This window comes from Lycium ferocissimum, chromosome 12 (assembly GCF_029784015.1).
Source record: "Lycium ferocissimum isolate CSIRO_LF1 chromosome 12, AGI_CSIRO_Lferr_CH_V1, whole genome shotgun sequence".
Taxonomy (NCBI): domain Eukaryota; kingdom Viridiplantae; phylum Streptophyta; class Magnoliopsida; order Solanales; family Solanaceae; genus Lycium; species Lycium ferocissimum.
This window is the reverse complement of record NC_081353.1, coordinates 49323925-49345363: the sequence shown is the minus strand read 5'-3', so window position 1 is coordinate 49345363 and position 21439 is coordinate 49323925. Positions and strand designations below refer to the sequence as shown.

The following is a 21439-nucleotide window of genomic DNA, read 5'->3' as shown; positions in this document are numbered from 1 at the left end:
GTCATAGAGCGCATTTGCATAACTGACCCCAATTGTTGGCTGGAGTGGAAGTCCTTCGATAAATTCAGGACTGGGGGAATGATGTCGGTAGTGTTCGACCCCGAATCGATTTCTTGGGTATCAGCAGAGGAGGTGGTGTCAGTCCCTTGGCCGGAGGTGGTGTCAAAGATCTCGACCAAATATTCCTCGACCGTGGTGAGGGCTAAACGATGGGAGGAGGATGATGAAGAAGACATAGTTTCTTTTGTTCGAAGTTTCAAAGGAGAAAAGGTGATAGGAGAAATCAAATGGTAAAGATATGAAGCAAGAGAGTTGTCAAAAGAGATTGTGTGTAGACTCAGTGGGCAAATGAACGGCTTAAATAGGGGAAATCGCAATCATTAGCCTCGATTCACGAAGGGGCGAGTCTGCTCCTGTAACCGCCAATCGCTGCCTTTGAAGCAATGCCGTCGAATGAGTGAACAGGTGCATTCAATGCCGCCCTGACAACACATAATATCGTTATGATTCTATGATGTATTCAACCTAAATGTCATTTTGGATTAATACTCATAAATCATGTCAGATCATAATGATTTCAAAGTTATAACTAATAGATAGGCAGAAAAAATATGGTTTAAAACTATGGCATTCAAGTAATGACAGATCAGTATAACTTCATGTTATATTCAACTTAGAAGTTTTGTTGGATTAGCATAAATCACACCGGACTGTCACGATTTCAGATTGAAGCTACAAATTCAAAGAAGAGGAAAAAATATATTTCAAAACTTGGCATATATCATGACAAACCAGTTTGACTTCGTGTTATATTTAATCAACTGTCTTGTTGGATTACTCACAAATCATAACGGATCGTCATCAATATATTCTACAGCTACAAATATTATATATGCATATTTAAGAATATAAATATCAAAAGTTTATGAATCCTTTTTATTTTTTATTATTATTACGTTAAAATGAACGGAAAAGGCTCAAATATGCCATTCAACTATAAAAAATGGCTCATTTATGCCACTCGTCAATAGTTTGGCTCATTTATGCCATCGAACTATAGGAAATGATTTTCATTTATGCCATCTAACTATAGAAAATGTCATTTATGTCACTCATCAATAGTTTGACTCATTTATGCCATCGTCTGTTATCAAAATGACTCATCTATGCCATATTTCATTAAAGCTGCTTTTTCAATACCATATATGACACGTGGCCTCCAACTAGATTATAGTTGTGAGTGGGTAAGGTGTATGAGTCGGATTTTTTATTAACTTGGTATTTAAAATTGGGCTGGTTTAATTAAATGACGTAGACCTCTAATTGGAGGACCTCTAATTGGAGGCCAAGTGTCATATCTGGTATTATAAAATCGGCATTAATGAAAAATGGTATGGAGGAGTCATTTTGGTAATAAGCAATGACATAAATGAGTCAAACTATTGATGAGTGACATAAATGAGTTATTTCCTACAGTTCGATGGCATAAATGAGCCATTTCCTATAGTACGATGGCATAAATGAGCCAAACTATTGACGAGTGGCATAAATGAGTCATTTCCGATAGTTGGATGACATATTTGAGCCTTTTCCGTAAAATGAAACTACGACAACAAAGTTAAACGGATGGAGTAATTTTTAGTATTTTTGTACAGTGGTTAGTTCTCCAATTCTCTATACCAATCACAACGTCATAGACAGAATAATTGTGACGTTTATTTTACGTCAGTCAGGCAACAGGAGAGAGCAAGAACAAGGACTTAGGGTATCTCAAGAGCTACCAGAAGCAGACTGAAAATTTAAATTTAATTGGTTTAACTTTTAAAGTTTTTATTACTTTATTTAATATATTAATTTTTGGAATTATAATTTTACATTTTAATATTTATTCAAAGCATTCTATGCCTATTGACAAATGGGGTTGTCACATGAAATGACCTATTGGCTGGTGCGGTGCTGCTTCTGTGTTTTCTTTTTACCAGTTCGTTTTAATTTATATAACATAATTTAATTCGATATGGAATATAAATAAAATTGATTCTTTAGATTTATCATTTATGATTTGTACATGTCAAATTTTTTTATAGCTATACAATACAAATGTTATGATGTTTACAATAACATACCTAGTGTAATTCCATATGTGGAGTTTGGAGAGGGTAGAGGTTATTTCCAAAAGACCCTTGGCTCAAGCGCTGCAAATCAAAATTGTTATGAAAAATAAAATTCGATAATGAAGAAAACATGACAACTAATAAGGAAAGCAGTACAATACATTCAGAAAAAAGAACAACAACAATATCGAAATAGGGCAAGATAATCGAAACAGAATAAACAACAGATGGTAACAGATATCAAAAAGCAAGAAACTACGTGAATAAGACTAAGATAGATACGGTGTTCCAGAATACCACCAAACCTAATCCCACTAAAAAGTGAGACAACGCTCAACTATCTACTAACCTTCTACCCTAATCAGCGACCTCCATACCCTCCTATCTAAGGTCATGTTTAAAATTAAAAATTTTAATATTTTTATTATTTTCTTAAATTTTACGTTAGATTCAAATTATATTGAACAGAGTGGAATCCATTATGAGTTCATTCATATTTGCAATTACTTGTTAAATCCATGCCATACTCTCTTTCTCCTTTTGCCTTTTGACTAAACAATTACCTTACACAGAGGTGGACCCAGGATTTGAACGTTAGGGGCACCTTTGCCTTTTGACTAAACAACTACCTTACACAGAGGCGGACCGGGGATTTGAGCGTTAGCGGGCACCTTTGCCTTTAGACATGCTAACTACTAATGCCAATGTTCGGCGTACTACTCTTTAAAAACTTAATGATTGATGAGTCACTGGTCATTTCGTAAAAATATATTCAATGCAGACAATAAAAAACATTATTATAAATAGATTTATTTTTTATAATAATTTTCTAAAACATTATCTATTTATATTTTAAATAAATTTTAAATTTTAATATTAAAAATATTTGATTAATGATAATCAAAACTCAAAAATTTATATACATGATAGATGTAGACAAGCCCAAACACACATAGCGAGACACATAAGTAATGCCTAATGCACGTTATATTACGATAACAATTATAAAAATAGAATTAATATTAATGGACTGAACTTAAAATAAGACAATATAACATTAATAAAATTATAGGTGAAACACCTAGAAAAGGATAAAAATATTAATGTATACAGGTACTACATGGATAGAAAGTGGAAGCAAGTTTTTTTTTTTTTTTTTGAAAAAAGTAGCCATTACATAGAATAGAAGGAGAAAATATCTTATTCAAAATCGAAGAGAGTGCTTGACTTTAAAATAAACTTGAGGATGTATAAATAATTTTGTCTCAATTTATAATTAATAATATAAAAAGCAAGAAAAAAGTAAACAAATGGACCCCTATGTGAAGAGTGCAAGCTAACGTTGAATTCAGAAAAGTAAAAAGTAAATGAAAAACATAGCAAAGTTGCAGTTGAGTTTAAGTAAAAAGAAAATGAAAGATACAGCAAAGATGCTGTAGTGATTTGAACCCAAGCAAACACAGAAGTAGTTCTTTTGGCTGATTGCTGAACCAGCGCACCACTTAGGCCTTTTTTCTTTTAGGTGACACGGAATATTATTTAAAGGTTCTTTATGATATATACACACTAACCCCTCTGTTTCAATTTGTTTGAACCTATTTTCTTTTTAGACCGTGTCAAAATAAATGACCTCTTTCCTAATTTGAAAACAAATTCACTTTATGAATGATTTACAGCCATACAAATTTTCAAGGCTTATTTTGAACCACAAGTTTCAAAAGTCTTCTCTCTTTCTTAAATGTCGTGCCCAGTCAATTGGGTTCATATAAATTGAAATGGAGGGAGTAGATATTTCCCTAGGCTACGGGGGGCACGTGACCTCACATGCCCACTGTACTTTTTTTTTTTCTTTCTTTTTTTAACTTCTCCCCTCTACCTTCATGTCTTGAATTATTCACTTCTCATCTTTCGAATACAACTGTAACAATATTCTTATCTTCTGCACAATCCATCATGTTTTTTTCTTTTTGGTTCTGCAGGTTATTGTCATTCTCAAGTCTCATCTCAAGCTCGTGATGTTTCAAACTTTAAATCTTTCACTTATAACAACACATGGAAATGGTAAAAATAGGAAATGTCCTCCACTTAGTTACACAGTTCATGGAATTGGAAATAGCCAACGTAACTTCCTCTATACATACAAAAGTTTCTCGTTGCCTTAGTCCAAATGTGTAGAAACATAAAATTGTCCCATTCCAACTTGGAATATAGTTACCTTTAGTCTTTTCAACCTGCCTCAATAGTTGAATCATACGAGTACTGTAGTATCTTTTAACCCAATGAATAATTCTAGACTTGGGGCGTTTGGTAGGGTGTACACTATTAGAAATAGAGGCTTTTTCAACTGTTATTGAATGAGAAATTTATGTTATAAAACGTGATTTTTCACATCGTTCCTATCTAACCAGCACACTGGGAAAACGCATGGTGGGAAATAGGTTTTCCTTGAAACGCTGGGAAACTTTCGAATTTTTCAGTGTGAAACAGTAAAATTTAGATTTTTTCGACCGACATTCAATGGAAATAGCCAATAAACATTTTTCAGTGGGTAATTCAGTGGGAGAATAGTAATTTTTTAGTAGTGGTATGAGGTACGCAAGAGTATTAATTTTAGTAACAATGTTTGGTTGCAAATCTCACATATGTATTTGATTTTTGGGTTCAAATGCAAAGTAATGAGTCACAGTCAATTAGGATTTGAACTTTATGAATTAAAATTGAAAATTCTACCGTAGCTAATTTGATTTATTATGTTCAAGGCATACTTATTTAATAAACTTTTTAATATATATACAAAATTCGAGTCAAAAGTATTGATTCAAAGTAAATCATAACTATACATTAACCCCTATGATGTGAGAACATCCTTTACAAGTTATGATTTTGATTTGTAATTATGCAAATTGCATACCAAATTTGAGTATTATGCCGAAATCCCATTATGCCTATCACATCACATTGGGTGGAGTAGCTCAAGACCTCTGTTGTGCCTAAAGTTTTAGGAGACGATTCGGGACTAGTTTAGATAGACATTTCGTATGTTGATGGACAAAATCCAATCAACACACAACAACCAATAAAATTGTAAACTTCTTATCATCCATAAACTTCCTTCACCAATACTTCACTAATAATTAATTTGTAAAGATGTTTTTGTTATTTTACTTGTCCTTAATGTACTGAAAAATCAAAGTTCTTCAACCTTAACAAGAAGTAAACCGAATGTAAATTACAAAAAACAACTGCCGTGGAAAATGACCTACCTCCGTAGAATAATCTTCACTAAGGGTGTATTCGGTATAGAGGAAAATGTTTATCTAGAAAATGTGTTTTTGGAAAATAAGTGATTTTCTACTTATTTTCTTCTGTTCGGTTGGATAGTGGAAAATAAGTGAAATTCTTACTTATTTTCTCATGTTCGGTTACTTGGTAGAAATTATTTTTCGAAAAATACCCATCCAAGCCCCACTGATCCCACCCCATACCACACCAACTATTCCTTACCACCACCCACCCCACCCTTACCACCTACCCCACACCAAAATTAACCACGCAAACTTTCCATTTTTATAAATTTCTTATAAAGGTAAAATTAAATATGAAGTAGAAAATTCAGGAAGGGATGGGGATTGAGGCCCGAGAGGGGTAGGGGGGGGGGGGAATGGGTTGTCATTGAAAACCAAAAAAAAAAAAATCTTTTCGAAACATTTTTGTAAAAAAAAAAAAAAAAGTTAATTTTTTTTGGAGGGGGTGGTGGGGGAGGGGGGTAGAAAAAAAATTTGGAGGGGGAGTGGGTGGTCCCGGGATGGGGGTGTACAAAACCCAAAAAAAAAACTTTTTTATACTAATTTTTTTTTTTGGAGGGGTTTGCGGTGGTGGTAGGGTGGTTGGTGAAATGACACTTGTGGACTTATTTTCTTTACTTTGATTATTTTTCCATTTTTAAGAAACTTGTTTTACTAAAGAAAATGTTTTCTAAAAATTTTGACCAAACGAACATGAGAAAATTGAAAAATATTTTTCGAAAAATATTTTCCTCAACACACCATAAACAAGAACAATTTTAGGATATAGTGTATAAATTTTACCACTACTTTTCCTCCTACAATTCTCCTAATTGTAATTACCCTTTTTAAGACTCTTCCTTAATCGAGATAACTTTAAGCAACTCGATCAGCAAACACCTATTACAAAACTTCTAGTAAAGTAAATAGGTTACAACTCACGAACACAAGAATCAACCTAACAACTTGAGAAGTAAAGCACCAGCTTCCTTGGGAATAGCTTCTCTTCAATGACAGTTTGACTCACACAAAGCACTGTTCACAATAACTGTTATTTGCCAATAATATATCTCAATCTGTGCGAATAGCGTAAGAGGTAATAGCATCAATGTGGTGCTTTATATAGGAGTAGGGATGGTCAAATTTCCCTTGGCTTCAAGCACCAACTCCCATCCTACTGCAATTGGTTTATTTATTTGTTTCAACCTCAACACGTTTTCTCCTATTTTCAAAGCTTTTTCCATATATGCAAGTGTAGCAATATTTCAAGTATGAACTCGTTTTCATGATCCACGTGTTTCTCCATAAACTGATCAATTCCTCAAGTAATCCTTCTTGCATTTGGAATCTGCTTCGTAAATACTAATCAACAATCCTCTTCAATCGTCTGCTAAAGACCTCGTCCTTCAATGCCTACATAGTATTTCTGCAACCTTGTTGACAACATAACTAGTTCCTCTAAGAGATATGCTAAGGACCTGGTTCTTGTGTAATGTTCGTTAATCATTAAAACTTGAATTTAGCTCAGCTCAACAGTTTTGATCCTTTTTGCCTATAACAATAAGTTTTCTGGAAACAAAAAGAATTCAGGAATTTGAGAATGTTAATTTGCGTAAGCTAAGCTACACTGGAAATGCTTGGTTCATAACTAGATAAATTAAACATGTCAACTGTAATGACATGACAAGTATAAAGTTGTGCTATTAACTTGGTTTGCAATATACTTCAATTTTATGCTTCCAACTTACAAGATCCGTGGTATCACGCATTCTTCTAAAAATTCTTCATGTCTGGTATTTAACAATAATTAAAGGATAGTTGAAAAATACATTCCAAACTTATTGGTGTCGTTCTTTTTATTGCTAAACTCCACAAGAAGACGACATTCCACTTTTATTAGTATTACTAAATCGGAATATTTAAGAAAAAAGGACAAGAAATTACTTGTGTACTAAGTGTGAGTTTATTAGGACCCAGACTAGTGGCGGAGCCAGAAATTCAAGTAAGGAGATTTAAAAAAAAAAAAAAAAATCTTACACCAATTGGATTCAATAACTTATTTTTATTTATATATATATGTATGTATGCAAAAAGAAAATTACTTTTGCCCTATCTACATAGCATAATTTTTTGACAATGGGCTTCAATTGATCCCCCCATACCCTCAAGCTCGCCCTGACCTAGACGTATCAATAATTAACCCAATTTGGCATACATCTAAGGTTTTTTAATTAGGAAAAGGAAAACCACTTCTTAGTGCAAATGAACGTCATCTTCTAATCTTTGGAAGGTTCTAATTCGGAGTATAATAATTGGAATGATATCCCAAAATCACATCCGTTGAAAATTATTCTCTAATTGATGTGATATGACATACCAATTTTTATTTGATCTTATTGAAGTTAAATATCTTCTCAACCAAAGACGCTTTTTCCTTTGTAAAAGTTTTTGGATCCAAAATTTGTATATTGTGCTAGGATTTTGCTTGTTAAAACTTTCAACTCCTTTGTCCAAATTTTGTTGGGGATCTTTATATAATTAGCCGGCGAATTGACTGTTTACTTTTCTTAACCGATATACGTAAATTATACATTGATTATATATGACTATACACAATAATACATGCTTATGCATATATTATATATCTATCGACTATTTTAGTTTAAGTGATTAGTGAACAGATGTTTATTTTATTTTTGGGAAAACTACGTATATATACATATTAAGGAGTATCTACGAAACGTATTCCTTATTTACAAAACATAACGATATTTTACGAAACATGACGGATTTTCATATATTTTTTGTTTTTTAATTTTATTTTCAGAAAATAATTTTGTTGAAAAAAATAATTTTATTTTTAAAAAATATTTTAAAAAAAAACTTATTTTATATTTTAAAAAAAAATTGCTCAAAGGCTTAAAAATTACTTCAATTTTTTGTGTATGAAAGCTGTATGAAATGTGTATGTGTAAGCAAAAATTTTAATATAGTTTTTCATACACAAAATGTGAATGAAATTCTAAGTCTTGAGCGAGATATACACATTTCATACCATTCTCATACATAAAATTTTGAGCGTAATGTTTAAACCTTGATCGAGATACACATACACAAAATTTGAGCGAATTTTTTAAGTCTTAAGCAAGATATAACATTTTACACAAAAAGCGATTATTTTAAGTCTTGAATGTTGTATCAAAGTTGTATTAAATGTTATTGTAGTTGTATTAATTTTAGAGAAATCTAACATGTACTTTGTACGCGAAAATGTGAGCGAAATTCTAAGCCTTGAGCGAGATACAAATTACATACCGTTTTCATACATACAATTTTGAGGTGATTTTTTAAGCCTTGAACGAGATATACACATTTCATACAGTTTTCATATTGTTTTCATACACTAAATTTTGAGAGAACTTTTTAAGCCTTGAGCGAGATATACACATTTCATACAACTTTCATACATAAATTTTTGAGCGAAAAAAAAAAAAAATCTTTTTTTAAAAAATAAAAAATATTTTTTTTTAAAAAAAAGTATGTTTGTTATAGGATTTATAATGTTATGTTTTGTAAATAGAAAACTATCGTCACGTTTCGTAAATATTTCTCCTTAATATGTATAAATATGTAATTTTCTTTAAACTAATAAATAATGATTACTTATATTGCATAGAAATCTAAATGTAAAGAGTAGCTACGCATAGGGTGTGTTCGGTATGGAGGAAAATGTTTTCCTAGAAAATAAGTGAATTTCCACTTATTTTCTCATATTCGTTTGGGTAATGGAAAATAAGTGAATTTCTTACTTATTTTCTCATGTTCGTTTGGTTGATAGAAAACGTTTTCTAGAAAATACTCATCCAAGCCTCACCAACTCCAACCCAACCCCATACCCCCAACCCCACCCACACCCCACTCTCACCCACCCCCCCTAACCCCCTCCAAAAAAAATTTCTTTTGATTTTTTTTTGTTTTTTTTTTGTTTTTTACACCCCCACCCCAACTCTCACCAACTCCAACCCAACCCCATACCCCCCACCCCACCCACACTCCACTCCCACTCACCCACCCCTAAGCCCCCACCCCCCTCAATTTTTATTTTTTGCATCCCCACCCCCCAACCACCCCCAACCACCTCCCTTTAACCCATACCCACCCCCTCTCACAACATTTTTTTTGAAGTTTTTAATTTTTTTTTCTAAATTTTCTACACGACCGCATCCCCCATCACCCCCTCCCCCCTTGCGTGGAACCCATACCACACCAACACCCCTCCCAACCCCAACCCCAACTTTTTTTTTTTTTTTTTGAAGTTTTTTATTGTCTTTTGGGGTTTCACACCCCTACACCCCTTACCCAAAAAAAAAAAAAAAAAAAAATCTTTTCACCACACACCCCGACGCCCCCCACCCCCAGTCCCCCCAAAATACCCCATCACCCCTTCCAAAAGTTTTAATTTTTAACCACGCAAACATTCAATTTTTATAATTGTCAACTTTTTTGGGAGGGGGGGGGGGGGTGGGGTACAAATGTCAAAACATTTTTTTTTCAAAAAAAATATTTTGTGTGGTTGGGGGCGGGGGGGGGGAGGTAGGGTGCGGGGGTGGGGTGGGGTTGGGGCAAAAAACCAAAAAAAAAATGTCAAAACTTTTTTTTTCAAAAATATTATTTTTTTTTTCGGGAGGGGGAGGGGGGTGTGACGGGGGTAGGGGTGCGGGTGGAAAAAAAAACTTTTTTTTTTCAAAAAAAATAATTTTTTTGTCGGGGGGGGCAGGGGTGCGGGAGGGTAGGGTGCGGGGTGGGGTGCAAAAAAAAAAGTCAACTTTTTTTTCAATTTTTTTTTTATCGGGGGGTAGGGGTGAGGGGGTGGGGTGCAAAAAAAAGTCAACTTCAAAAAAAATAATTTTTTGCGCGGGGAGAGGGGGTGAGGTGGTGGTGGGTGGGGTGGCGGGGTGCGAGGGGGTTGGGAGTGGTTGGGGTTTGGTGGTTGGGATTGGGTTGGGTGGTTGGTGGAATGAACTCTTGTGAATTTGTTTTCCTACTTTTTTATTAGTGGAAGTCATTTTCCCAATTTTAAGGAAAAAATGTTTTCCAAAATTTTTGACCAAACGAACATGAGAAAATTGAAAAACATTTTTCGAAAAATGTTTTCCTCCATACCGAACACACCCATAATGTTATGATTGTTTAAATTAGCTCTAACCTTGTTTTTATGAGTATTTACTACTTATCAAAGATAGAAATAAGGGTATAATAGTCAGAAAGCCTTCTTATAAATAATTTCTTAAGAGTCATGTAAAATAAAAAGGGCAATTTGCAGGATTGTCCTTCATTGGGGGTGGTCTTTAATTTTTCCCCTCTAATTGGTGGTCTTTAATTTTTTTCCTTCGCTAAAAATCCCTTGATTTTGGGTTCGAACCCATGCTCAATTAAATTTTTTTAAAAAAAAAAAAAAAATCGTAAGGCAGAGTTTGGATTCGCAAGGCGGAATTTTGCAAAATTCTGCCTTGCGAATCCATACATCTGCCTTGTGATTTTTTTTTTTTTTACTGAGCTAGGGTTCGAACCCATAATCTCGGGGTATTAGGCAAAGGGCAAAACTTAAAGACCACCAATTTGAAGGGCAAAAATTAAAGACCACCCCAAATGAAGGCCAATCCGCTAAAAAAAAAAGGAAATAAAAACACGACACCTAAAATGGATCGGAGAGAGTAATAGGTAAAGCTTTTACAAGACCTTATTTTGGATTAGTAGATAAAAATAAGGATGATTGTGGCTAGGAGTGTACATGGGTCGGTTTGGGTTAAAACCAAAACCAAACCAATCTAGTTAGTTTTAAAATTATGAAAACCAAACCAAACCAAATGTAATACATATCCATCGGCTTGGTTGTAGTCGGTTTGGCTCAGTATTTCGGTTTTTAAGAAAATCAACAGTGTTTCTTTCTTTCACGTTCTTTTCCCTACAATTAGGAGAGAATTTTCTATCCTTTTTCAACTTATAATCCATTATTACCCTTTTATTGTGGTAGCTATAGTTTCTTGCATTATGGAGAAAATGTCTTAGGATTTATGATTTAAATTAAGTGAATAAAGTTTATAAGAAATACAAAAAATAAATCTAGGTAAATCTCATATAGTTGTTTCTTTGAATACATGAGTTTGAATTCATGGATTTTTTTTTTTAAAATCGGCTTAAGGTATAAAGTTCATTTGCCTATTAGAGATAAAATAAACTTTTGCTTAAAAATTATATATATTATTTAAAAGTATTTATAAAAATTAATATATTGTATATATATAATTATAAAAATTATGTATTAAATTTGTCGGTTCGGTTCGATTTTTTCTTCGGTTTGCTTTTAGTAAAACCAAAACCAAACCAAATATTATCGGTTTTTAAAAATTCAAAACCAAACCAAACCTAACCCAAGTAAATATGGGTTTATTCAATCGGTTTGGTTTTGGTTTTCGATTTGGATCGGTTTTTAACCAAATCGTGAACACTTGTGGCACTTTCGTGTGTCAAAAATCTTTCATTTATTTTTTAAAATATACCATATCAAAATACTATCACATAAAGTGATATTTATGCAGTATTATTTAATTAGGAAAGATTGTATTAAACAAGTATAATCAAAACACATTTATTTGAGACCATGACAATTTTTGCAGACTCACTTTTTTGTTATCCAAATTGTTGTCATATATGGTTTATCTTTTTTTTTTTCCTTTTTTTCTTTTTTTCTTTTTCAATTTATGTTTTGTAGGATAAAGAAGATTGGGCTTCGACTCTTGAGCCCAAGACTCATTACTCGTGGAAATCAGCCCAGATTTCAAGTTTTTAGGTTACCTGTCAATTTAGAAATTGGGTAAATTACACACACACACACACAGGCACATATATATATATATATATATATATATAAGGAGAAATATTTACGAAATGTGATGATAGTTTTCTATTTACAAAACATAACATTATATACCCTATAACAAACATACTTTAAAAATATATATATATATATATATATATATATATATATATATATTACGAAATGTGATGATAGTTTTCTATTTACAAAACATAACATTATATACCCTATAACAAACATACTTTAAAATATATATATATATATATATATATATATATATATATATATATATATATATATATATATATATTAAGGAGAAATATTTACGAAATGTGATGATAGTTTTCTATTTACAAAACATAACATTATATACCCTATAACAAACATACTTAAAATATATATATATATATATATATATATTATTTTTTTTATTTTTTTTTTAAATAATTTTTTTTTTTTTCGCTCAAAAATTTATGTATAAAAGTTGTATGAAATGTGTATATCTCGCTCAAGGCTTAAAAATTCCGCTCAAAATTTAGTGTATGAAAACAGTATGAAAACTATATGAAATGTATATATCTCGTTCAAGGCTTAAAAATCACATCAAAATTGTATGTATGAAATTTGTATCTCGCTCAAGGCTTAGAATTTCGCTCACATTTTCGTGTATAAAGTGCATGTTAGATTTCTCTAAAATTAATATAACTACAACAACATTGTATACAACTTTGATACAACATTCAAGACTCAAATAATCGCTTAAATTTTTGTGTATGAAATGTGTATATCTTGCTCAAGGCTTAAAAAATTCGCTCAAATTTTGTGTATGAGAATGGTATGAAATGTGTATATCTCGCTCAAGACTTAGAACTTCATTCACATTTTGTGTATGAAAAACTATATTAAAAATTTTGCTTACACATACACATTTCATACAGCTTTCATACACAAAAATTTGAGGTAATTTTTTAAGCCTTTGAGCAAATTTTTTTTTTAAAAAAATTAAATTTTAAAAAAAATATAAAATAAGTTTTTTTTAAAAAAATATATTTTTTAAAAATAAAATTATTTTCTGAAAATAAAATTAAAAAACGAAAAATATATGAAAATCCGTCATGTTTTGTAAAATATCGTTATGTTTTGTAAATAAGGAAAACTATCGTCACGTTTCGTAAATATTTCTCCTTTACATGTATATATACGTAATTTTCCCAAAAATACTAAGGGTAAATGAGGGAAAATACTTAATTACTCCTATGTCATTTATTATTAGTAAGCATGATGAAGATGAGCCTTGGAACAATGATAAAGTTATTTCGGTGTGACCTAGTCCACGGGTCCGAGCCCATGGAAACAGCCAGTAATGTTTGTATTAGGGTAAACGTATTCTACATTACATCCTTTGGAGTATGACGGCACTTGCATTAGGGTAAGCCGTCTACATCACACCCCTTTCCAAAACCCCGCTAATACGGGATGCTTTGTGGCAGAGGTGGCTTGTTTTTGTTGCCCTTTAGTAAGCACAATGATTAAAGTGGACTGGAGGGAGAGCCTAAATAATTTTCAAATATGAGAATTAACAAAGTTAGTGTCTAGTGAAAAACAATTTGGGATTTGCAAATGGTTGAAGATAAGGTGCCATCAGCATAAACCATTCACACACACACACGCATAGTGGCCATGGGAAGCACAAATATGGAATACAAGAAGTTAGAGATGTATGAAATAGGCCCTTGTGAAAATGCTTTCCAAATTGGCTTCTTGATAGGCCAAAGATTCTCCAAACAAATTCACAGCAGATTATCTACAGACCTTATTCTTCAAAACCAACTTCTACCTTTGCTCAGCTCCCAAATTCCCAGCCACTCATTCATACTGTCTGAAAATAACAAGAGCAAGTTCCCAAATTATTGGAATGAACTCAAAGGAATTGCTCAAGGAAGTGACGTCCCCTTTCTCAATGTGAACTTTCTAACTTATCCTTGTACACATCTCACGCCCTGCATTACAAAACTACAACACTATACGTATCAACTTCAGGTTATAATTATAGTATATAATCACATAACGCATAAGCACAAGGTAGCTTGATCCTATAATTTGTGTTTGCACATGAGTACTGTTACTAGGATCATTACAAAAAGTTGAGATCATTACAAAGAGTAGAATCATACAAAAAGGAACATTTCTAAACTACACAGTTCCCACTTTGGCTGCTTCCACTAGGTCTGAAACAAAGGGGGATAGCAAAATGTAGTATATTTATACGACTTTGTAGGCTACATCCATATTTAGCGGGTTTATCTGCTACAATATTCTGCTCCTGTGTACTTGTGATCAAAATGGCTGAACCTGGAATCATTAATAAATATTAGAATAATTATTTTCAGGTTATACTTTTATAGAACAATTCATCCTTGCACTAAACATATATAAGTCGAAGTAAGCCAGCAAAAGCATTATGCTGGATGGAAGCATCATTAGTTTGAAATGCAACTAAGTATGAAACAGCAACAAAAAAATGAAGGAGAGGACCGAGAATTCAAATCAGAAATGTCAGCTATGCAGCAAGTGGTGAAGTAGATATTAGTAGCAAACTAGCTACAAATTTAAAGGCCATTTTTCTTGTGAGCTGGAATGACTTGACAAGGAAATTCTTTTCAAGTAAATAATTTAGCTTAGGAAACCACATTAAAGAAATAGAGCATTAACAAACCAGTACAAGTCATGCAGTAAAGTTGAAATAATCCAGTTACGAATGCCAGTTAATTTCCTGAAACTTACATTATGATACTTATATTTCATTGTCCCTCGAGAAATTTATAGACACTACAGATGACAGCCGAAACTGGAGCAGCTTTATAGCTATGTTCAATGCTTCTTTTTCTTCAAGTTGTGGGTGCTGCAGGAGGGTCATTGTCACAAGTGATGGCGAACTAAAGAGAAGGAACCGGATAAACTCAAACTCAGGAATAAAACTTGAGATGTTTGTTAACTTCGCCAGATGAAGTTTGCTGAGGGGAAAATTTGTGTAGTCGAGGTGTTTTAGATAATCTGAGACTAGTTCCTGATTTAGCTCGACCGTAGAAGCCTACAAAAAAATAAAGCAGAAACTTAACAAGTACTTTTTTGTTTCTGAGACCAATTATCATGAATTAGATCACAACTTACCTCAATATAAAGTTCTTGCAAATTCGCGGCACTTCTAAGCAAGCAGACAACAACAGATACTTGATTCAAGTCCATAAAGTTTACATCTTTGAGTTCAAGAATCTTTAGAGAGTCTGGTGGTGTCCTGAGCGTAGGCGGAAATGGAGTTTCAGCTAGGAGCTGAAACAATGATGTGCGAAAACACAAATTAATAAGATTAAGTTATAATACAAGAATTCTTGGAAGTTGGAACCCTTATAATGTAAAATACAAACTTGATTAACAGCAATAAAAATATAAAGACATCTGCAAGAAATTTCAGTAGCACTAACCTGCAGAAACTTGCCATCAAGTTGAAGTATTTTGACATTGGACATGCTACCCACAAACATAACTAAATCAGAGACATGGCGGGTTTCCAGGCCAATTAGAGCTCTCTCCAGATAGACAGAAACTTTAGACAATTTAGGAGTATTCTTCAAGGAGATTGATTTGAACGTATCGGCTTTGATGAACAAACTCTTCAGTTTAGGACCACTGATATTAAAATGATGGATGCCAGAGCACCCAAACAATGATAGAGTTTTAAGAAAAGGGCAGCTAGAAATAAAACTTTCGAAACAGTTGTTTATAAAGTCAACCCCATAAAGTACTAAATCGCGGAGTTTAAAGAAACCTTCAAACTCTAGTGGCGGCGAAAGAACAAAATTAATAAGCTTCAAGGATGTCAAGTGCAGACAAGAGAAGAACGAAGTAGGCAACTTATGACGATGCATATGAGCCTTCCATATCAACACTAGTTCCTTGATGTTTTTATAAGATAAATATTGTATCCATTTGTTCAAACAAGGAGCCTCAGTTGAGACATTATAAGGAATGCATACTTCGAATCTCTCTAATCCACAAAGATGAAGCAGAAGGGATTTGGTGATAATTTCATCAAATTGATTGTACTTGAGCTCATAATTATCTTTTCCTTTCTTCACACAGAAGTCATCAACTTCTTTGCAAAACTGGTCATCAAATACTAACTGTGGAATGTACAAATAGTGCGATCTCCACGTTTTAGACAGAACACTGGTTCTTACAGCTTCACGTATAGGCATTTTCCCTAGGATGCGTGCTATCACAGTCCGTGGCAAGTTGCTGATAAAACCTTCATCAGCGCCCGATTGTTTTCGTTTCACACCTTTCGGAGACATATCTTCCTGAAAATCAAAATCAAGTAAACAAGGCAGACAACTCATCTTTCTTTTGCTTCTAATTTGAGAGGAAAAATAAAAATGAAATACAATATATAACTGCAAAACAAAGGAAGAACATAGGTCTTTTTACATGCATTTGATTGCTGCATATATAAAAGAGCCATTAAGTCTATAAGACAGGATCAACAAATCAACAGAAAACGTGAGGAAAAAGACAATTCTTAAAATCCATATCACTTTAGCTTAGTAGCATTATCCCCACAAAATTCACTGCAACATAGTTATAGAATTTGCAGCTGAGCAAACACCAATGTCAACCACTGAATGCGTGTGCATATACAAGAAATACCAACACCTAAAAAGGGATTACAAACAAGAAGATAAGAGCCTCTTAATTTGCTACTCTCTGTATGTGGCTTATGCTTTTCTCTTTTGATTAATCTTTCTCTCTATCTCTCTCTGCATCGTCTATCACAATACATTCAGAACATTGGATTTATAGCTTTATTTTTTTCTTTTCTTTGAAGGGGGCAGAGGTGATATGAGGAGAGAGAGAGAGAGAGAGATGTGCTTAATTCTAATACCGTGACTTACGGTGTAATTCTCTTTTTTCTACTTCTTCCTTATTCTAGTCTCCTTTCATTGCTCACCATGGATAATAAAATCACAGTTTTGATTCAATACGTCGGAGAATGGGATGTGGAACACAATTACAATAAATTCTGTGTTGATGGCGTGTTTCTCAATATGGATTGCGATTTTAATGGTATGAGTCCTGAAGTGTATCAGGTTCTCAATAATGACTCAACTATGGCTACGCTCGAAATAAAATATGTTGTGAAAGAGAATTATCTGCTGATGAAGATATACAATGACCGAAGTTTGCTTATGTATATGGAATTGAGAAGAAAATGTCCAGAACTCATCTTTGTTCTCGTGAATCACCTCCCTCAGCAGAAGGGAGTGTACAAGTCGTAGTTGGATAGTTACCGGCTGTAAATTAATAAAGTATCCAAAAAAGGTTTGACTAAACAAATCAAATTGTTTCGGACCCAGCTTGTCCCTCATTACTTTTAAATACATTAGTATTACTACTAACACCAAGCTTCAATTTTGAGTGATCATGTAGCTTGAAATAAAAGTCCCCACTCTGCAATTCAATAATATTAGTATAAGATATTCATTTATATAAAAAATGATAATGAAGCCATGATAATAGCAAAAATCAGCTTGACAGCAACAGGTTTCCATTATGTAATAGTTGGCCTTTATGTATTGGTTTAAAGTGGCAATAGTATACACATGTTGACAACATCAAAAAATCAGATATATTAATATAATAAGTTATAATTAGTATTATACCATGTATATAATATATTAGTTATTATACTATGTATCTAAGAATTATACCATGTATATTAGTTATTCACTGGGTATGTTGTTGTTGTTGTATGTATGAATTATACCATGTATATTAGTTATTAAATTTGAAAACAATAAATAATTAAAAGTATACAAGGTATATATATATATATATATATATATATATATGAATAATCAACGATTGTGGAGGTCAAAAAATACCTTCAGCTCCTTGTTTTGACCTTTCATCTGCTTGACCTTGCTGTTTTGACCTTTCATCTGCTCGACCTTGCTCTTTTTGAGGCTAACATCCTCGCTTGGACCCATGTTTTGACCTTTTGTCTGCTCAACCTTTCTCCTTTTGAGGCTAACATCCTCGTTTGGACCTTTTGTCTGCTCGGCCTTTCTCCTTTTGAGGCTAACATCCTCGCTTGGACCCCTGTTTCGACCTTTGGTCTGCTCGGCCTTTCTCCTTTCGAGGCTAACATCCTCGCTTGGACGTACATCTTGAACTTGAACACATTTTTCTTTTTTCTTTTCATCAAACTTTGATCCCTCTTTATGATTCTTGCATGTCGAATTGATGTCCCCAATATTTGGAGATTCTTTGGACCTTTTAGAAGATACAACTAAAGTCTCCTCCCTTGGATCCACATCGACACTATGAGCATTGTGAGATATCAAACCTCCCACACTTTGCATTTCCACCACTTTGGCGGGAGATTTAGGTGTGGGAGTCAACAAATTGAAATTCGGTTCTTCCAACGGTGCGAAAACATCAATACTTTTAGAGGGGGAATCAACTACATCCTTTCCCTTAATAGCAGACAAATCAACCTTCCATCCTCTGCCTAAAATCTTCACTGAATCTGAGCTTGGAACTGATTTCGTTTTCCCCATTGTTGTCGATGCTGAACCTGAAAACATACGAAAAAAATCTACTAGAAATAAAATTGGATGTCAACCCTAACTTCAAATTTGTCAAGAAAAATACTTTTTGAACTGCAGATAAAAAAAAAAAAAAATATATATATATATATATATATATATATATATGAAAAAAACCCTGAAAGACCAATTACTAATTAGACACACAGCGTGAGAGGAGAATTTTTTGTTTCCAACCTTAAACCTTGCGTAAGTCCACTGTAACTCGAATAATCAAGAAGGGAAAAGGAAAGAATGGAGGATATATTGGTTGAAGAAGAGAGATAAGTGAAACGGAAAAGGGTCAGATTTGCCCTTGTACTCTCGCAAATAAGCTATATTTGCTATTCATTATACTTTTTGCAAAATATTTGCCCTTGTCATCCAACTTTAGAGCCATATTTATCCTTGTACTATCAAAAAAAAGTCCATATTTATCCCTACTCCGTTAAATACCCATGTCCCACTTTAATTTTCCTATGTGGCAGCTACGTGGATTTCAGCTTTCAGATAAATATGGATTTTTTATCTGTGTATCTCAACAGAGCGAGCGACAAGCAAAGGACTTCCAGATTATTCAAACTTTTACTTGTATTAGACACAAGATCATCAAACAAAAGTATATGCAACAATGTTGTAGACTAGAAGCAACAACAATACATTTCAGCAACCTATTGGGAAACCAATATCCCTCTATCTGTAAAAGCAGTAACAACACCTTCTAAACAATCCACTTTTCAATAGGAAAATCACACTCCTGCATACTTACATCAACAAAAATTATTGTTTTTCATAAAGATGCTTATGAATTCACCAGATAACTAGATTCACATTGTCTAACAAATTTGCAGCCCACTAGTCCTAGCCTCTTAGACTTCAATAATTTTCTACCTCCCTTTTGTTCCAGAATAGAAAATGGAAACAAGCAATTAAGCAAAGCCCGAAAGAATCATTTCACTAATTAATGTCAAGAATATACATGTTTGCCCATTGAGCCTTTCACTTATTCCAAAAAAGGAGAAGAAGAGGAATGTCAGGTTTTGGGATCTGAAAATCCAAATTTAATGTTATGATATGCAATTATCTGAAAGACATTCCTGAAAGCCAGTAGCTAGATTAACCAAAGAATTTACCCCATCCAATTCAAACTACCAGAGTATCAATGTACTTCGTCTCAGAAGAAATGCAAGTAATGAACTAAATAGAAGAAGGCTCTTCACTTGAAAAAGAAAAAAAACATAGGATGTGTTTGGTACGACGGAAAATGTTTTCTTTGTCTTGGACAAAGTTTTCCTTAAAAATTTGACGGAAAACATTTTCCGGATTCAATAAAAACACACCAACGCATCCCAACTCCACCCCTAAACCTCCCACCTGCCCCCCACCCCACCGCCACCTACCCCAACCCACCTAACCACCCACCCTACCCTCACCCCAACCTAACCGCCCACCCCACCCACCCCCTACTCCCCCACCTACCACGCACCCCCACCCCATCTTCCCAACCAACTTTTATAAAAATTTAATAAAAAATGGGAAATTTTTTCTTACCCCACCACCCCCACCCTCCCCCATCTACAACAACATCATGCAGGTGTGTCACAAGTGGGGTCTAGTGAGGGTAGAGTGTACGCAAACCTTATCCCTACCTTGGGAGGTAGGAAAGTTGTTTCCGATAGACGCTTTGCTCAAAGAAAATTAAAGCAAAAGTAAAGAAACACCAGATAATAACAGAAATTAAAGGACAAAAAACTACAAGAGTAATACTACAAGTATAGAAAAATAAGCATGACAACGCTCAACTAGCTACCAACGTTCTACCTTAATCTGTATCCTCCATAACCCTCCCATCCCCCTTACCTACCCCAAAATTGTTTACTTCATATATTTATTTTACTTTTATAAATTTTTTATAAAAAAATGGAAACAAAGCCATACCTCCCACCCCACCCCACCCCACCCAACCCTCCCCCGCGTCAATACCGACCTAACCCCCTGTCTATCCCCACCATCAAAAGTTGCGCTCCGAATTCAACATCCTTATAGTATTTTGCTTAGAATATATGCAAATGCTCTTAAAATGACACTTACCAAACACAAAAAAAGGAGTAGAAAAATTAGAGAAAATATTTTCTTTCTGTCATACCAAACACACCCCTTAATCCAAAATGTGTTTCATATCCAAACTCCAAAAAAAAAACAAGGCAAAACATAACTTTTGGTTTAGTTGGGAGTTTGTTTCACAGCTTTCTTTAGCGCGAAACTCAAAGGCAAGAAGCTGACATTTAAAGAGTTCATTGAGAAGCCCAATCTTTTTTATCCTACAAAACATTAAACATTAATTAATTGGGAAGAAAAAAGGAACTTTTGACACGTAGCAACAAGTTTTTTTACGTAGCAACAGTTATTAGTGGAGTACTTACGCCCTCCGTCTCGAACTAATTGTCACTTTAATTAAAAAAAAAAAAATCACAGTAAGCGTCACAAAATAAAGATTGATAAGTATTTTTAACTATGGCT

At 33.6% G+C, this 21439-nt stretch overlaps 1 protein-coding gene across 4 annotated transcripts; it reads right to left on the bottom strand.

Annotated features, from left to right (window-relative positions):
- Nucleotides 1–14175: 14175 nt before the first annotated feature.
- On the bottom strand, nt 14176–20267 carry LOC132040505 (F-box/FBD/LRR-repeat protein At1g13570-like). Of its 4 annotated transcripts, none has more exons than XM_059431159.1 (7): nt 18379–19051; nt 18265–18327; nt 18215–18234; nt 15758–16633; nt 15447–15605; nt 15060–15366; nt 14176–14627 (listed from the first exon to the last, which is right to left on the bottom strand). In XM_059431159.1, exons 1-6 carry the CDS (start codon nt 18917–18919, stop codon nt 15070–15072), a joined length of 1956 nt encoding a protein of 651 aa, XP_059287142.1. In that variant the 5' UTR covers nt 18920–19051; the 3' UTR covers nt 14176–14627; nt 15060–15069. The 4 variants fall into 4 exon arrangements, with proteins under 4 accessions (XP_059287142.1, XP_059287140.1, XP_059287141.1 ...); XM_059431157.1 differs by adding an exon at nt 19118–20267 and having other exon boundaries at nt 14183–14627; nt 18265–18909; XM_059431158.1 differs by adding an exon at nt 20053–20267 and having other exon boundaries at nt 14183–14627; nt 18265–18909.
- Nucleotides 20268–21439: the final 1172 nt, after the last annotated feature.